At 41.8% G+C, this 15,544-nt stretch overlaps 2 protein-coding genes across 5 annotated transcripts; one reads left to right on the forward strand and one right to left on the reverse strand.

The window, feature by feature from the left end:
* Positions 1–893: 893 nt before the first annotated feature.
* On the forward strand, positions 894–3,716 carry LOC138609425 (ankyrin repeat and SOCS box protein 4-like; the record flags this gene model as incomplete). Its single annotated transcript, XM_069682071.1, has 6 exons — positions 894–1,131; positions 1,583–1,882; positions 1,963–2,205; positions 2,317–2,564; positions 2,631–2,744; positions 2,975–3,716. Coding segments are annotated over 6 exons (1,332 nt in total), but the record flags the coding sequence as incomplete, so codon positions are not given.
* A 441-nt stretch (positions 3,717–4,157) lies between these two features.
* Positions 4,158–14,381, reverse strand: pdk4 (pyruvate dehydrogenase kinase, isozyme 4). Of its 4 annotated transcripts, none has more exons than XM_069680994.1 (12): positions 14,067–14,381; positions 13,373–13,514; positions 11,757–11,828; positions 9,510–9,694; positions 9,137–9,226; positions 8,722–8,799; positions 6,894–6,970; positions 6,711–6,809; positions 6,502–6,615; positions 5,990–6,103; positions 5,703–5,823; positions 4,158–5,238 (listed from the first exon to the last, which is right to left on the reverse strand). In XM_069680994.1, exons 1-12 carry the CDS (start codon positions 14,182–14,184, stop codon positions 5,234–5,236), a joined length of 1,215 nt encoding a protein of 404 aa, XP_069537095.1. In that variant the 5' UTR covers positions 14,185–14,381; the 3' UTR covers positions 4,158–5,233. The 4 variants fall into 4 exon arrangements, 3 of the variants coding, with proteins under 3 accessions (XP_069537095.1, XP_069537094.1, XP_069537096.1); XM_069680993.1 differs by having other exon boundaries at positions 5,690–5,823; XR_011309444.1 differs by having other exon boundaries at positions 5,197–5,238; positions 5,606–5,823.
* Between the last annotated feature and the right edge of the window lie 1,163 nt (positions 14,382–15,544).

Raw genomic sequence — 15,544 nt, forward strand, 5'->3', positions numbered from 1 at the left:
GTCGTGGTTTGTGAAGAAGCTGTATTATATTTTCAAATATTTATATCTGTTGGGCTCCACCAGACAGAGCAATGGAAACAGCCTCCCTCAGCACCAGAGACAACCTCGCAACGAGACGTAAACAAAACCTTTATTTTGAAAATATATTACAGGAAATAGAATGGTTTGTAACCCGGAAACACTTTCTAAATCTGTCCTTTCTGTAATCAGAATTTGAAATAATCTTAAATTTGACCTTCTTTTTCTCTAAAACGGTCACTTAAAACTACTTATAATATAATATTTAATTTTTAGTAACAAGCAATTTCAGCATTAACACTGACCATTAAAACAGATTGTAAATATCACCGAAAGAATAAAGACATTTGTTTTTAATTTATTACAATGTGTGTATTTCAGAAGACAAAGCAGTTCGTTTTTTAAAAGTATTCTTTTGACACGCACTTTTGTTCTCTCCTCATCCTCCTCCTTTGTTTTCTTTTACCTTGCTCTCTTTTTCTTATTCTGAAAGTTTGAAAGTGCACCTTCCTGTCACACTGAATAAAATGTGCAGCCACAGTCCACACTTTGGTTGTACCAACTGAAGAACACAATACAAGACATAATATTATATAAATATGGGCTGTTATTTGTACCATGTGACATCCCCTGCCTGAGCAGACTGGCTGATCTGAGTCAGCTACAGTCAGTCGTAGCTCTCAGTCCCCTCCCTCTCTGCTTTCTATTTATAATCAGATTAATTTCTCTCCAAGGCTATTTCCCCCCTCTCCCTCCTCTCACTTGTTGCTTCATCTACCTCATTTTCGACCTCCTTCCTCCAACACCTCCCATATCTGATGGCCGGGCTCATTTAGGCCTTACAGCGTGGGTATGGTTGACACCTTCATTATTATAATGCTGTGTGGAGAACATTAGTGCCCCACGAGGAGCGAGGCCCTTCTTTTAAAGAGCTCATGGAGGAACTATGCCCCATTCGGCTGGCTTTGAAACAGCTGAAGCGGGAGTTCCTGGAGGCCCTGCAGAGCAACGATGCCCAGCAGGTCCTGCACATTCTGCACACCGAGAAACTAGACATCAACACTGTGCTGGAGGTGGATGACCCCGGCATGGTACTGGCCTCATACAAACAAGGTAAAGAGGAAGTTGGACATTGATCCACATTTCACCAGCTGTACTAAATATAGGCTACTGTGAGTTTAAATCAAATTTAAGTAAAAATGTAAAGATTAGTTATCATGTTAGTATTATAATACCAAACTGTATGCAGAGTAAAGAACAAGATTGTGAGAGAAAATCTGTTTTCACAAAGTATTAAAGACAAAAACACCGACCGAGTTTCATAGCTATTTGATTAGTTCTGTAGTTTATCCTCTAGGGGGAGCTAAATCCCCATGGATCCAAAGCTGGACTTTAAAATAACACTACTGCACATGGTGAACTACAACAAACATCATTCTTAAGACTGCTGGTGAAAGAACCGTTACTAATCTAAATTTGAGAGAAAATACTGGGTGCTTGTAGGACCTGTTCACTCACTAGTTTCACAGCCTTTAAACTCATTTGGTTGTCTTGATTTCCACAGGTTACTGGCTCCCAGGCTACAAACTGGAGAAGTCCTGGGCGATGGGGATTCATGTATGTGTGATGTACAACGCTCTGGAAACAGCTCTGGTGCTCCTTGAGGAAGGTGCAGCCGTCAGCCACATGCCCAACGGGAAGACGCCGCTGCACGTGGCCTGTGGGATCGCCAACAGCGACTTTGTTGCTTTGCTTCTGGCTCACAGGTCAAAGGTCAACATCCTGTCTCTGAGCGGACACACACCTCTGCACCACTGCATCAGCCGGGAGTCTGTGGACTGTGCCAAGCAGCTCATCCTTAAAGGTCAGGAGGGAAGGGGGCATGAAAAGATGATTTGATGGATAAAAGTGCAAATAAAGATTAGCATTTTTTCCTCCATGAAGGTGCAAACGTCAACATGGTGAGCAAAAGTAAACAAGAGGAGACTCCTTTACACACAGCAGCCAGATTCGGCATCCCAGAGCTGGTGGCTCTGTACTTGGCCCACGGAGCTTCTGTGGATGCTCTCAACGCTCTGCAGGAGACGCCCCTGATGACCGCGGCCTTCTGGGCTTTTGACACTAAAGAGCAAATCTACAAGGAAGACCACCATCTGGTCTGTCGCCTCCTGCTGGACCACAAGGCAGGTGAGTGTGCTGACCAGTGACTGTGCAAGACTTTGACTAGTTCCACCTGTTTTGTTATGTATCATTGAGGCTTTGAGGTTTGTTTTTTGCAACGTTTCTCTTCTATTTCAGACCCGAACCTCCAAAGAGAGGACAATAAAACAGCTCTTCACAGGGCCGCCTGGAACTGCGATCACGTCGTCATGCAGATGCTGCTTGAGGCCGGAGCAGACACACGGGTCATAGACATCGACGGCTCTGCCCCCATCAAGTGTCTCCTCCAAGTAACTGATGTCAGGCCTATGGCCATACCTGAGCTCTGCTACCAGCTGCTGCTCAACCACAACGCAGCTCGGATCTACCCGCAACAGTTCCACAAGGTACATAGATGTGTAAGATTGTTGTGTTGTAACATATAATGACCTGGTGTGTGTTGTTTTGTTTAGGTGCTGAAGTCCTGCCACGACTTCCCCGGAGTCGTAGAAATCATGGTCAACTCTTATGAACGCTTGAAGACGACAAAGATGTGGAGCGCTGCCATTCCTGATGACAGCTACAAGGTAGGAAAAGGGGCCAACTAATACTTTGTCTTGAAAAATACGAGTAGACTATAGAAGCAATGACATAATTTCCTGTATGAATCCGTCTATGATTTCAGCTTTTTTTTCCAACCCTTAAATGTATGTAGTATAAATTGGGAGCCAACCACCCGTAAAGTGGCACTGTCTCACACCAGGCAGTTCTCTGTTGAAAAAAGACTTTCTCAAACTGGTTTCTCTTTGCTCCTCAGAGACACAAAGCCTTCTACGACTCCTTGTTCGACGTTTGCTCCAACGCTCCTCGCAGCCTGCTTCACCTGAGCAGATGTGCCATCAGAGGCAGCCTGGCTGAGCGCTGCCACAGAGGTGTAGCACAGCTGCCTCTGCCGCCCTCTGTGAAGAAATACTTATTACTGGAGCCTGAGGGGATTCTGTACTGATGACACTCATAAATTCAGCTACTTTATTGCAGCGATACTCTGATCTGTTGCCTGTCACCTGAGTGTTTTGACTGGAACATTCACAACCTGTCTGCAGGTGCTGTTGGTGCGCTTTTTATGCTTTAAGGACAGGTGAGAAAACAGTGATTTAATGCTGTGCTAATTCTAGTCATTTCAATTCATGGTGACCTATAACCTCTCTTTCTGTATGACTACCATGATTAATTTTTATATTACCTTTTACGGAGGGCTAATTAGTCTCTTTTAAGGTGACACGATCAGTCAGTATATATAATGTGTCTCTGATGCATGTATTTCCCACCAACCCGTCTCTCACAGTCATCATACTTCCAAATCTACCCGGCAACCTGCTTAATGCTCCCTCTCAGACTCTCATGATAACTCCCTATTAGCAGATTAGCTGGTTTTTCCGTTTAACTGCACATTAAACTCCTTAATAACAGAGGTCACACTGCAAAAACCATCATGGCAGCTGTGCCGTTGTTGTAAAAGACTGTAAGCAATGCACCCAGTTGATTCACATTAAGCAACTTATATCTGCTAAGGGATGGCGCGCCTTGAATTGGAGACACATTACTTAAAGGTTTATTACTTTAGATTGGACTATAATATTTCACTTTTTATTCTCTTTAACATTGAGCTTTCATAATGCTGCTTTTGTGTTGCTGTCACACTAATGATGCCTCAATAAGCAGAGAACAGAATTTAGAGAGACAGACAGAATGGGGCACCACATGCGGGCCACGCTAATGAATGGGCAAAACAAGAGCAGGCCAGCCTGTTCTCAGCCCATAATGGCAGCCGGCCATGAGAAGTCACTGGACTGTATCTGAACTGGTGACAGACAACAGAGCAAAGTTTCCTAAAACAAGCTGTGGAGAGAGAAAGAGAGGGGTGAGGCAGGGACAAAACGAGGAGCAACTTAACCCACAGGAGACGGTTTAATATCTCACTACAGATCTTTGTCCTCTGTCTAAACTCTGTGATGTAATGAAAGCTGAAATTATACATATTGGATAAATTAATTTGTCACATAATACCCAAAATATTTCACTAGAATGAGAGGTGTCATGAAATGTTTATTTCCTACATTCCCTGGTCCTTTCAGTGGTGAACCACAGCTTCAGTACAGGAACGCTCAGCCTCTGCGAGTGAGCGTTAAACATTTAAAAAAATGCCAACATTTTAGAGACAAATCAAGTCTAACATCAGGGAATCAACAACATCTAAAGACCTAATGGCACGGAAAGTGTTAGATACAGATAAGTCAATATCTATTTGATCGATACAGCGTGCTTACAGCCTGTCTGAGCCTGTCTGGGGTGTCCTATGTGTCTAGGAGTGCTACACTTAACTCGGAGCGTGATGGCTAACAGCAATGCTAACAATATTTCACACAGTAAAACTTATAATACACAAGACATGCATAAATAAACACTGAATACATTCTTGGACGAGTCTTTTTGTGAATGTACATTAGTTCCTGCTGCGTCACAACAGCAGAGGAATATTATTGTGAAGGTTAGCTTCGGAGTCGTTTCAATACAAATACGATCATTGACAGTACAACGACTTATATTAGCTTGAAATATGTTGCAATACTATGTTTTAACAATTAATTTTCTTTCATTTTGATCTATGGAGCTCCATAGCATGCCCACCGACTCAATACATCTCACAATGATCTCAGCTTATATGTGTTAAAGGTTAAGGCACACGGAAAGTAGGTTCACTGACATGCACAATCCTCTATTTGAAGGATTCAATTTTGTTTACATTTCATACTGAAGAAGCTTAAAGAGAAAAGATAGACTTAATTTTACATTGATCAAATCAAAGTTAAAATTGTATTTAATGCAACGTTTAACCAGCTGCTGTGTGAGAACTGCAGTGAAATGCAGAAGCTGTGTGCGTGATGCAATACCTCGAGTTACCAAGGACTCAAATGCCGAGTGGAGGAACAGACTTTGCTTCCTTTGTGTTTATGTTGAAGTCACTGAACATGTTCGCGTTCTGTTCAACTGAAGTGACCCCCCCTGGGTTGTTTGTTTAACCTTATGAGAAAAAAAAAACCCAGTTACACAATTAACCAGTGTTAAGGTTGTAAAATGATACTAATAAAGAGAAAACAGACATAAATACAGCTGGCATACTTCTTTCACAGTAAACTCCGATATAAAACTTTCAACTTAAAATAGAGGGTAATGTGTGAGGCAAAGGGAGGTTAATCCTCGTTACATTAATATCAGCACCTGACAATCATCATACAGTAAAATGAAATAAACGTGGAGAGTATTTGCTGGGTTAAATGGCCTGCAGGCTGGCAGTTAAAGTTCTCTTTTGATTTCTCACTGCTGAGTGAGAGGAATCAGGTCCAGGTCCGGCATCATGCCGAAAGCATTTAGTGCCGTCTTCACTTACAGTACAAGTTTATTCATTTCGTCCAGCGCGGACCTTCTTCTTCTCAACCCTTTAATTCCACTTCCTCCCTCAGGCCGCCATCACCTCTCATACTTGCCGAGCTTCTTTGGGTCCTTACTCGGCATGCACCAGTCATCGGCCTCTGTGCTTGTCTGGTAGTGCCTTAAGGCGGACTTGTTGAAAACAGGAAGTCTCTCCACCGACTCTGAGGACAAGGCCTTTGATACAGAACAGAAGGCAACGTCTGGAGTCAGATCCACATTTTTTCTCACTGGGCTTCCATACATGTGCTTCTTTAAAACTACTTTTATGTGTGAACCATACGCCAACTCAGCTTTTACGTTGTTTTTGACAGTCAGGGTGCGGAGGTGATGCTGTTCTCACCTTTAAGTATATGACAGCTGAGGTGCCGTAACCCTCCATAGAGTAGAGCTGCAGGTCTCCCTGGAAGTACTTGGCGTACAGTCGGGAGATCGGGAGGCCATAGCCGAAACCAGCCTTTGGGAACGAGGGAGGGAAGGACAAATAACAGGCGTTAAGCATCCACATAGACTAGCCTGGGTCAGTTACTAACATCCTACAACACTGTAAACATTAAGCGGATTCCACATGTGTTATGCTTCACTTTCTCATGTGGTTACAGTTTAATCCAATGAAATGTCACTGACTGCATTCCTCTGTGTAATAAGATAATTTGCAACCATGCTCTGCTGTGTGAGTCTCTGTTTAATACGTGAGGAATTACATTTTAATCTCAGTTTGAAACAGCACTGCAACATTTCACTGACCGGCTGCTCATGTTTACAATGCAAAAGCAAGCTTGTAGTCTTGTCGCATATCTTGTACTGACTTATACCCGAGAGTTAAGCAGTGAAGTGCAACAGCTTTAGTCTCACCAGAGGTGCATTGCGAGAGTTGTCAACATGGACCGGACTGGGCGCCGTGGAGTACATGTAGCTGAACAGACGCTCAATCTTCCTCATAGGGACTCCGCCTCCTCTGTCAGACATCTAACAGCAAAGAGATATGTTTGATTTATAACAGTCCTCTCATTGATCTGACAGCGGGCTCAAGTTAAGCCTTAACTCTCTGTGTCCTCGTGTACCTTGATAGTGAGGTCCTCACTTCCAAGTGAAACTCGCACTTTGATCGGGGGCAACGTCAGGCTCGTCTCATGGGTCTCTACTGTAGCTCTCATGGCGTTCTGAGGAGATCACGCACAGTGGAGTGAACAGACATGTGGTGAAGAACAACATGCATCTGGTTTCAGGTTTGTTGGGTACTGTACCTTGAAAAGCTCAAACAGCATATGGTAGAGATGGGATGGCACGTAGACAATGTGGAGGGGCTGGTCGGGGTTTTTGGCTGTGGAAAAAGAAAAATCTATGAGCTTGTAAACACACTGAGAAGTTCAGTCAACTGAAGACAAAGACAGCATGCTAATCAAGCTACTATGTTAACTCTGTCCTAATACAACACACACATTTTTAACATCAGCTGATTAAAGGCAAGACCGTACTGTGCCAGGAACAAGGCATAAAAGACCCATTAATCATTTTGAGTTATAGTATTTTGACTTTTACTGCCAAGACGTGCAGACAAAGTTAAAATTCAAAGCACTAGGACATTTTATTTCTGATATACAACAGTGGGAATTAGGATTTTAAGAATGATTTATGGAGATGTTTTTGCAATAACCTGCAGAATTATTCTATTAAAGAGGCAGCATTATGAAAGCTCAATCTTAAAGACGAGAGAATAAAAAGTAAATCTATCCCCAGGCTTCTCAGCTCAGTCTGCAGGCTGCTGTGAACACCAGGTTTCACACAGTTCTTTCTACACCATCCACTTTGTGACATCACAAAGGCTTTCGGAGAACTGCCCAGTCAGAAGAAAGCGGGCTTGTAGGGGCGGGGTTTCTTAAGGCAAAGCTACTCCACAGGTATTACAGAGTGAAATATGACGCTTGAAATTAGAACAATACCGCCCCTTTAAGTATCATATTTTATGAATGTTTAAAGTTAAGACATCTTTTTCATGCTATGTAATTAAATTGTCAACCGTTATCCAACCCTTAGTGTACAAGTATGTTTGAACATGATATAATAACGCCCTTCTGTTTGATATTATTACTATCTTTCTTACACAAGGGCAGTAAATAGGGCGTCGCCTGCGAGCTAGTTCAGGCAGACAACTCGAGCTGCACTGATTTAATAATTGATATACATCACTTCCACATCACCTGACAAACACTTCCTCCCAATTGGCGGTCTATTTAAGCTGCAAGATTTCCTGTCTCTCCCTCTGCTCTGAGATTGCCATCGCTGCCCTGCACCAGTACTGCGCTCTTACTTTCAGCCCCACCACCACCCCAGCATCCACCTGCAGGCTCCGAATAGGGGGTTTAAGATAATATCTTAAATCTGTCAATCTCTGCATGTAAAAAAAAATCAGCAAGGAGTGATTTGGTCGGAGCCGAGACGCCATACACAAGCTATGTTCTGCTGCTGCAATAAACATTTCAAACTATAACAATGTTGTATGACTGATTATAAACAATAATAATAATAACTTAAGATGATTTATATGGCGCCTTTCAAGAAACCCAAGGTTGCTTTACATGGGAGTCCAAACAAAAACACAAGTACATAGTAAGAAAGCTAAGTGAGCTGGGTAATCTTTGTTATTGATTGTAGATCTTGGTGAAAAGGAAGGTTTTGAGCAGTTTGTTAAACGAGTGAATGGTTGTTGCGTTGCGTATATCAATAGGGAGAGAGTTCCAAAGGGTGGGGGCTGCCACACTGAAGGCTCTCTTCCCAAAAGTCCGGCTTCCTGTCCTTGTCTGAGGACCGCAGATTCCCAAGATGGGATATAGGGGTGGAAGAGGTCAGAAAGGTGCTTGGGGGCCTGAGCATGGAGGGATTTGTACGTTAGAAGAAGGATTTTATCGGAGATAAGGGACCTGACCGGAAGCCAGTGAGGGTAGATGAGGGTGATGTGTTGCCAAGCTAAAGCTAAGCTACGTAAACTTGTTGTCCCATTCTTTGAAGGTATAATCTGCAGTTCAAATATCTGTCTTTTGAATAGAAACGTTATGGCTGCTTTGTATGACTTACAATTGACTTCTGTGATCTCCATATCAGGAGAGGTCAGGTAATACTGCTCACACAGCATCTTTGAAGTCTCGTAGGCATCTATAAATTGAAACAAGAAACAACAGCTGTGGTTACCATGATATAAAAATACCTACACTAAAAGCATACTCATGCTGAATGAAGAACAACACTAAAAGACATAACGTTTTCATTGAGAACCCATTTACACAAAATTCAACAGGAAGGTCCATAACAGCCGATGAGCTGTTTCTATTTCCCACTCTGTCTGCTGACTCTAAAAATATCGGCTAATAAAAGGTCAAAGGATCATGATTCTGTACGAACAGACAGTGGTGGAAAATAGATAGAACATCGAGCGCGTGTGTGTTTGTGTGTATAGACAGCAGCAGTGTGACTGGGGAAGATCACTCATTACCTTTTACGACCTCCACGACGTCACAGCTGGGGTCAATGCTGCCAATGTGTTTGGGATGGGCTGGGTTCACACTGCCTTCGAAGATCAATGCTACAGGGCACAATGCAACAAATGTGTGTTAGTCAAAACACACACATGTACAGACACAATTCCCTGTCCACAGACGTTGTAAATGTGTTAATATTTGATCAAATATAAAGTATTTATCAAGTACAGCGAGTCCATAGCAGTTGAAGTGATAAAAAAGACTACATAATCATATAATAAAAAATTGTGCATTATCAGCACTTTGAGATTAATCTAAGGACATTAACTTTGAGTGTGAGCAACTGTGTTGATTAACTCACAGTCAATCACAGAGTGCTATACTGACTGTGCTGGTTCATGAGCATGCGTGTGGAGATGCGGCTCATGTAGAAGCGGTCCAGGAAGTACTGGACGTTCTGGTTGGTGACGGGGTCAACACCGAACGCGTCCTTGTACTCCACCACGCCCTGAGCCATGGTGGGCACCACGTTGTTGTGTCGGTTCCGGACGTTCACCAGAGTCTGTGTGAAGCTGAGGAGGAGGAGGATGTGATGGGGAGGAGAGGGGAGGGAGGACAGTACGTTTAATGGTAGTGTATCTACACATCAGCATGCATGGTATTGGGAACACATGCCTGCTAAATATAGATCATTGCTGTACTTTTGCCCAACAACAGGGCTCTTAAAAATACAGCAAGGAACACATCTTCTGATGAATATATCCTCCAATCCTTTTTTACTAAAATTGTCATTTGTTTGTGTTGGAAGAATATATATCAATATCTTCCCCAACCACAAACACACATGTGGACAGCAAGCATTTACACACATAAACACCAAGCTACCAAGGATGTACCCATTTCTAGTATTTGTATCAGAGCTGACTCATTTCCTGACTATGATTACAGCATCTTTAAAGGGGGGTGTTATGCTAATTTCAAGCTTCATATTTCACTCTGTGATACCTGTGGAGTAGCTTAGCATAATCTACAGTAAAAAAAAAACCTCAACGACTGAAACAACTCAATCAGCTCTGTCCCTTTAAGAAGCCCCGGCCCTACAAGAACACTTTATTCTGATTGGCCAGCTCTCCAAAGCCTGCTGAGGCTGTACTTTTTGACTTCAGAAAGTGCAGCGTGTAGAAATAAACTGTGTGAAACCTGGCGAACACAGCAGCCTGCAGACTGAGCTGAGAAGCCTGGGGATTACTCCAACATACTTTTACCTACAGATTTGAAACTTCACCCACGTTTAGTAACATTATATATACCGAAAAATTAAGAGTATAAGACGCACTTTTCATATATTTTTTTTCCATCTGCAAAATGGGCTGCGTCCTATATACCGGTGCAACCAATATACCAGTATAAAATGCAGAGAGGTATGTGATTGTGTTACGGTATTTTACTCGGACAATGGCGCTATCCAGTTGTTAAGTCATGACATCACATCTCCGCATTAAACTGTTTCTGGGTCCAAGCCGCTACAACATCTCCTATTTACAATATGGCGCAGTGCTGTGTTCCTCGCTGTTTCAAGCAAGAAAGCTAACTTAAATGTTGCTAACGCTTTGTCACGGACATGCACCGTCATGATCGCCATTGCAGCCACCACCCTCACAAAAATCAACATTACCGTAGGCTGCCAGCTACTGCTAGCTACAGCACCGGTAGCTAGCAGGATTGCAAATTGGTGAAAACAGATGGTAGGCTGTAATTTGTGTGTGTTTTGAATGTGTTTTAAATGAAAATAAATTGAAATATAGTTAAAATAACTTATACATGTTCTTATTAATAAATAGCTATAGAAAACATTTTTCCCTCTGGGATACCCCCAAAAACAGACTGCGTCTTTAATTCCGGTGTGACTTATATTCCAGATTTAACGCTTTGTCTTAAAATGTGAAACAGCATAATACCCCCTCTTTAATGACTATAAATATGAATAAAATACTTCCTGTACAATCGGCCGTGTAATACAGCATAAGCAGTTGAACAGGTCTACAGTGCCTACTTTTAGCAGTGCCAGGGTGTCCAATGATTGCTGCAGCAGTGCTTATTATAATAATAATAGTAATGCAACCATCAATTTAAGGACACCATGTTCAAGTTAGTAAGAAGAGTTCTTACAAATGGTATCTGTGAAAAGTAGCAAATGTGGCAACATTTGCTGAATAAACTGGATTAAATGTTCTGAATTAAAAGGCGATACTGATCTGCCATAGCTGGACTGCATTGAAGTGGAACTTGTTGGATTTTGCTGAAGCTGTGGAGCATTAACTTAATTGAGCCTTTGGAGCAACATTGTAATTGTTCTTCTGGAGCTGTACAACAAGGTATGTTAGCATGAAAAATTGTGTTTCCATAACAAGCTTTTGGTTTTCGGGAATCTGTTGCGAGTTTGATCGGAGCGATCCTAGCTTTGCAGACTGAGGTTGATAAGAAAAACAATTCAGATTTAGTGGATTAGTGTTGGCAGTAAGCGAGTAATTATCACACTGGACTGGTAACAGAAACAGAACTAGACAGAGACATTCTTCAGGTTCATACATGTTATACACAAGCTATAAATATGCAGCACGAAGTGTGACCTACTTTGTCAGGACTTCTCGATCATCGGGATCTTTTTCCAGAAAATCTACAAGCTCCAACAAACTCTGTGAATACCTGGCGGACACAAAGGCACAGATTTTAATAGAATACTAGAAACACAACTCAACTGTAGTTACTTAACTTTGTAACAGAGGCTCCAAAAACATCTGTCTTGTGATTTCATTCAAGAGAATCTATATTTAGGGCACTTTAACTTGAACAACTGTGTAATTAGGCAAAAGACTTCCACATGATTAGCATGACACTGTCCTCTCTTTGCTTGTTTTATCACAGACTTTATCTATAGCCCAATGGATGTGAAAGACTTGAGTGCTGAGCTCATTGAATCACACTCCCTTGTGCTGTCCCGCTGCAGAAAAACTGGGTGAAAGGTGACAGCAGTGTTTGTGGCTTTGATTCCTGCGCGCTCCCTTCCCTTTGTCCCTCAGCTGACCTTCTACTCTCCAACTTTAGATCAAAGCCCGCCATGCAAACAGATTACAACTTACTGTATTTATACAAGCTTGTTGGGAAATACTGAGGCGTCTCTCTCCCCTGGTCGCCAAAACTAACAAGTGATTGATGAACCCTTTTGCTGGCAATACAAAGTGCTCAGCAGCAGTGGGACGAGAAAGTCACAGTACAAGAGGTGCATTGCCAAATATAGATATTACTGTGGCTCTTGTGAAAAGAGTGGGGGGTGGGGTAATGACCTTGTTGTTACCATGACTTGTACACAGAATCAACAAGCTAGGGTAAAGCTCTCCTACACCTAACCTGCAACTTAAACTTTTTGTCACCCTGTCACTTACCTCCGGGAGTGTTTCATTATATCTCATTATGACAAGTTAAATGATTAAAGCTATTCTACTAACAGCTTAAAAGACAGAACAGATGTAATTATCATTTTTCCCACAAATCCACGGCTGTATTCGGCCGTACCCTAAATGCTTACAGCCTTTCCATCTATAGAACGTAAAGAAAAACATAGTACACATACACCCGTATACCTCTACCTGTCTGCGAGTTATGACCACAAACATATGCACCATCTTTATGGTACAATGAAATCAGAGCATATACATAGTCTCTCAGGGTTACATAAGAATAACACATGAAAAAGGGACTAATCAAACAGAGATCCTACTGTAAAGCTATGTGCCAAGATCAATGGCATCCAGCCTGAGATGTACACAGAGCAGCTGGGTGAGGAAGGAGGGGGTGTGAGGAATATTTAAACAGGGCGGACAGGGACAAAACCTCACACGACCTCTGACAACTATAAGAGCAATGTTGTCATCAAAGCTGTAAGCCTTTAAGTAGTTAATAATACCGAAGTCCATACAGGTCTGTGGATCTAATTCATATTGGAGGCTGAAGATAAGAAGGCTATAATATAAGGGACGTATACTTTCAGAGATTAAAAACAGGGGTTGTAAAAAGACCTAAACGCCGCTGTTGCCTGTCTATCCACTGCTGAAACAAGAACTAGTTCATCTGCAACTGTAGCACCCTGGAAACGTGGAAAATAAAAGTAGGTCCTTCAGGCTACTGTTTCTAGATACGAATGATTTTCAGTAAAACATATGGATATGTAGTATTGTAGTCTATATATCTACCAGCTGGTGAGGAGCTTTAAGGATGGAGTGCTGAGGAGCTTGTCAGGGAGGTAATCAATTTCCTTCATGATGTTGGCAAGCCTGACAGGAAGCTCCTGCCGCAGGAACACAAACGAGGTCTTCTCACATGCATTGGCCGAGCCTGCGGTCACATGAGGGACAGAAACAGAGGAAAAACAATGACCCTTTAAAACGTTAAGAGGAATTATGTCAAGGATTATTTAAGGACATGGGCTTCCCATAGAGGGTTCTGTTGTGCAACTTATAAATGGAAAACCATGAAGTAAATATATGCATTTTGGATGCCTATTTTATGCTGAGGTAGCAGTCACATGAGAGGTTGTGTATGTCAGTGCAGAGATAAATCACATCAGCTGTCTTCTGTTGGCCATTGCAGGAACCAATTGTGTCCTGCATAAAGTCCCTTTTATACATAAATAATCAAAACCAAAGTGGTAATTTCACACTCATGTGCAGTAAGAGACACAATTACACATTTAAGTCATTAGAAGTTGCATTAATGACTGTCTGTATGTTTATTTAACTGCAGTTGTCTGTCAATGACCCGTTTACTACACAGTCAGCTGTCACCACACAAAGAAAATAACCTGAGTTGTGCAACTGCCATCTGAGCAAAGAATTAAGTAACGTTCAATGTCCGTCAAAGTAATCAATACTACTGGGAAGCACTCACCAAAGTCAATGAATTGCTTCATAGACAAGGGAGAGGGGGAGAACTTAGAGAACCTCTCCACTTGTTTCGGTATCCCAGCAACGGAGCCGTTCTTCAGTAGAAACTGAGCGAACTTCATTTTTCAACGGTCAGCGAACAACAGGCACAAACTGTCCTCTCTTTCTCCAGCACGCTCCACCTTGACGACTGTGCTAGCACGGCTAAAGCTCGACGTCGTCGCTACAAGTCACCCCTCGTCAAATTAGCTAACATCTCTCAGGATGCTGGTTAACATTTCCTAGCGGTTGTTTTTCTCGAGCAGCTTCCTCGCATCTTGGCAAGTTGCTGAATGTCCTTCAAATGCAACTTCCAGCGCTGAGAGACGTGTTGTTGTTGTTGGGCGGGGACAAGGAGGGATTGACATTAAGATCAACCAATGAGGGCCAAGATTTTCCCGGTACCAGTTTGTGCTGGAAGAGGGGGTTTAATGGAAGAAATTAGGGATTGTTAATTATTGTAATAACTTTTGCAAGAAAATAGAAATGAATAACCTTGAAGAAGGGCAAAGTAGAGCAAGTATAATGGGAGACAACTGATTTTAATAAAAGGATTTTGGTCTGCTTCAATGATGGTAGAAAAACAAGGCTGTATGTTAATACAGGAAATGAGTGTTTCTTTTATCTTTACATTTAAATAATATTCCAAAAATATGTAACTGGAAAGTCGACCAAGAAAGTTCTGTAGGTGGTGACCATTGTCAAATCTTATGTAAAATAAACATTCATTCTTTATTGTGACTGAAGCGGACTGAGGTAGACAATTGGTGTAAAGTGAAATAAGTTTAAATAACAGAGTAATGATTACTCTGTACATAGTCATATCCATTGAAATAAATATATATTTAAAAGAGAAGGTTTAAGAACAGCTGCAAAGAGTGGAAATAAAGATGAAGGCAATACCATGGACCTTTGATAAATGTAAAGTCGCTGTGAGAAACCAAAATAGATTATATAAACTAATGAAAGGAGCTTTTACCATGGGATAAAGTATGAAAAAAAGTCATGCAGCAGTAAGAAGGATAATAAGACTGACAAAAAGACAGACTTAAAAAAGATGTGACTCATCTAGCTTGGGCTCTTTGATTGGGAACACCTATTTCACCAGTACAAGTTGAAACAGGAATATGCAAGTGTGTTTATGCAGAAAGCAGTTCCCTGTCAACCAACTATTGGGTGAATTCAAGTGTCCTTGGAAAGAAAGTGTGATAGGCCTGATGGGAGAGAACATCCAAATCAGCTTTTGGCTGGACAGGGAAATTAAGTGATAAGAGACATAGGAGTGTATGAAAAAACCCTTTTTAGTCCTACTCTAAAATGGCTTGTATTCCTAGTGACATCACTGAAGAGCAACTCTGTGGGTTGATTTGGAATTAATTATTAAGACAAGAAATCGTGCAGGTTGTGTGAGCGAGTGGGTTTTACAGTTTTTAGGGAATTCAA

Source organism: Semicossyphus pulcher, unplaced genomic scaffold (genome assembly GCF_022749685.1).
Source record: "Semicossyphus pulcher isolate SPU_LCO1_2020_fin unplaced genomic scaffold, fSemPul1.0.p SCAF_5, whole genome shotgun sequence".
NCBI lineage: Eukaryota > Metazoa > Chordata > Actinopteri > Labriformes > Labridae > Semicossyphus > Semicossyphus pulcher.

Bases quoted from the DNA above. Each gene is read 5' to 3' on its own strand.
- pdk4 (XM_069680993.1), bottom strand. From the start codon at position 14,184: ATGAAGTTCGCTCAGTTTCTACTGAAGAACGGCTCCGTTGCTGGGATA. The intron at 8,800-9,136 runs GTAATGAGTGAT...TTCAATTTATAG, and splicing joins CGTCGTGGAGGTCGTAAAAG to ATGCCTACGAGACTTCAAAG. The intron at 6,971-8,721 runs GTAAGTCATACA...CTTTTTCCACAG, and splicing joins GGAGATCACAGAAGTCAATT to CCAAAAACCCCGACCAGCCC.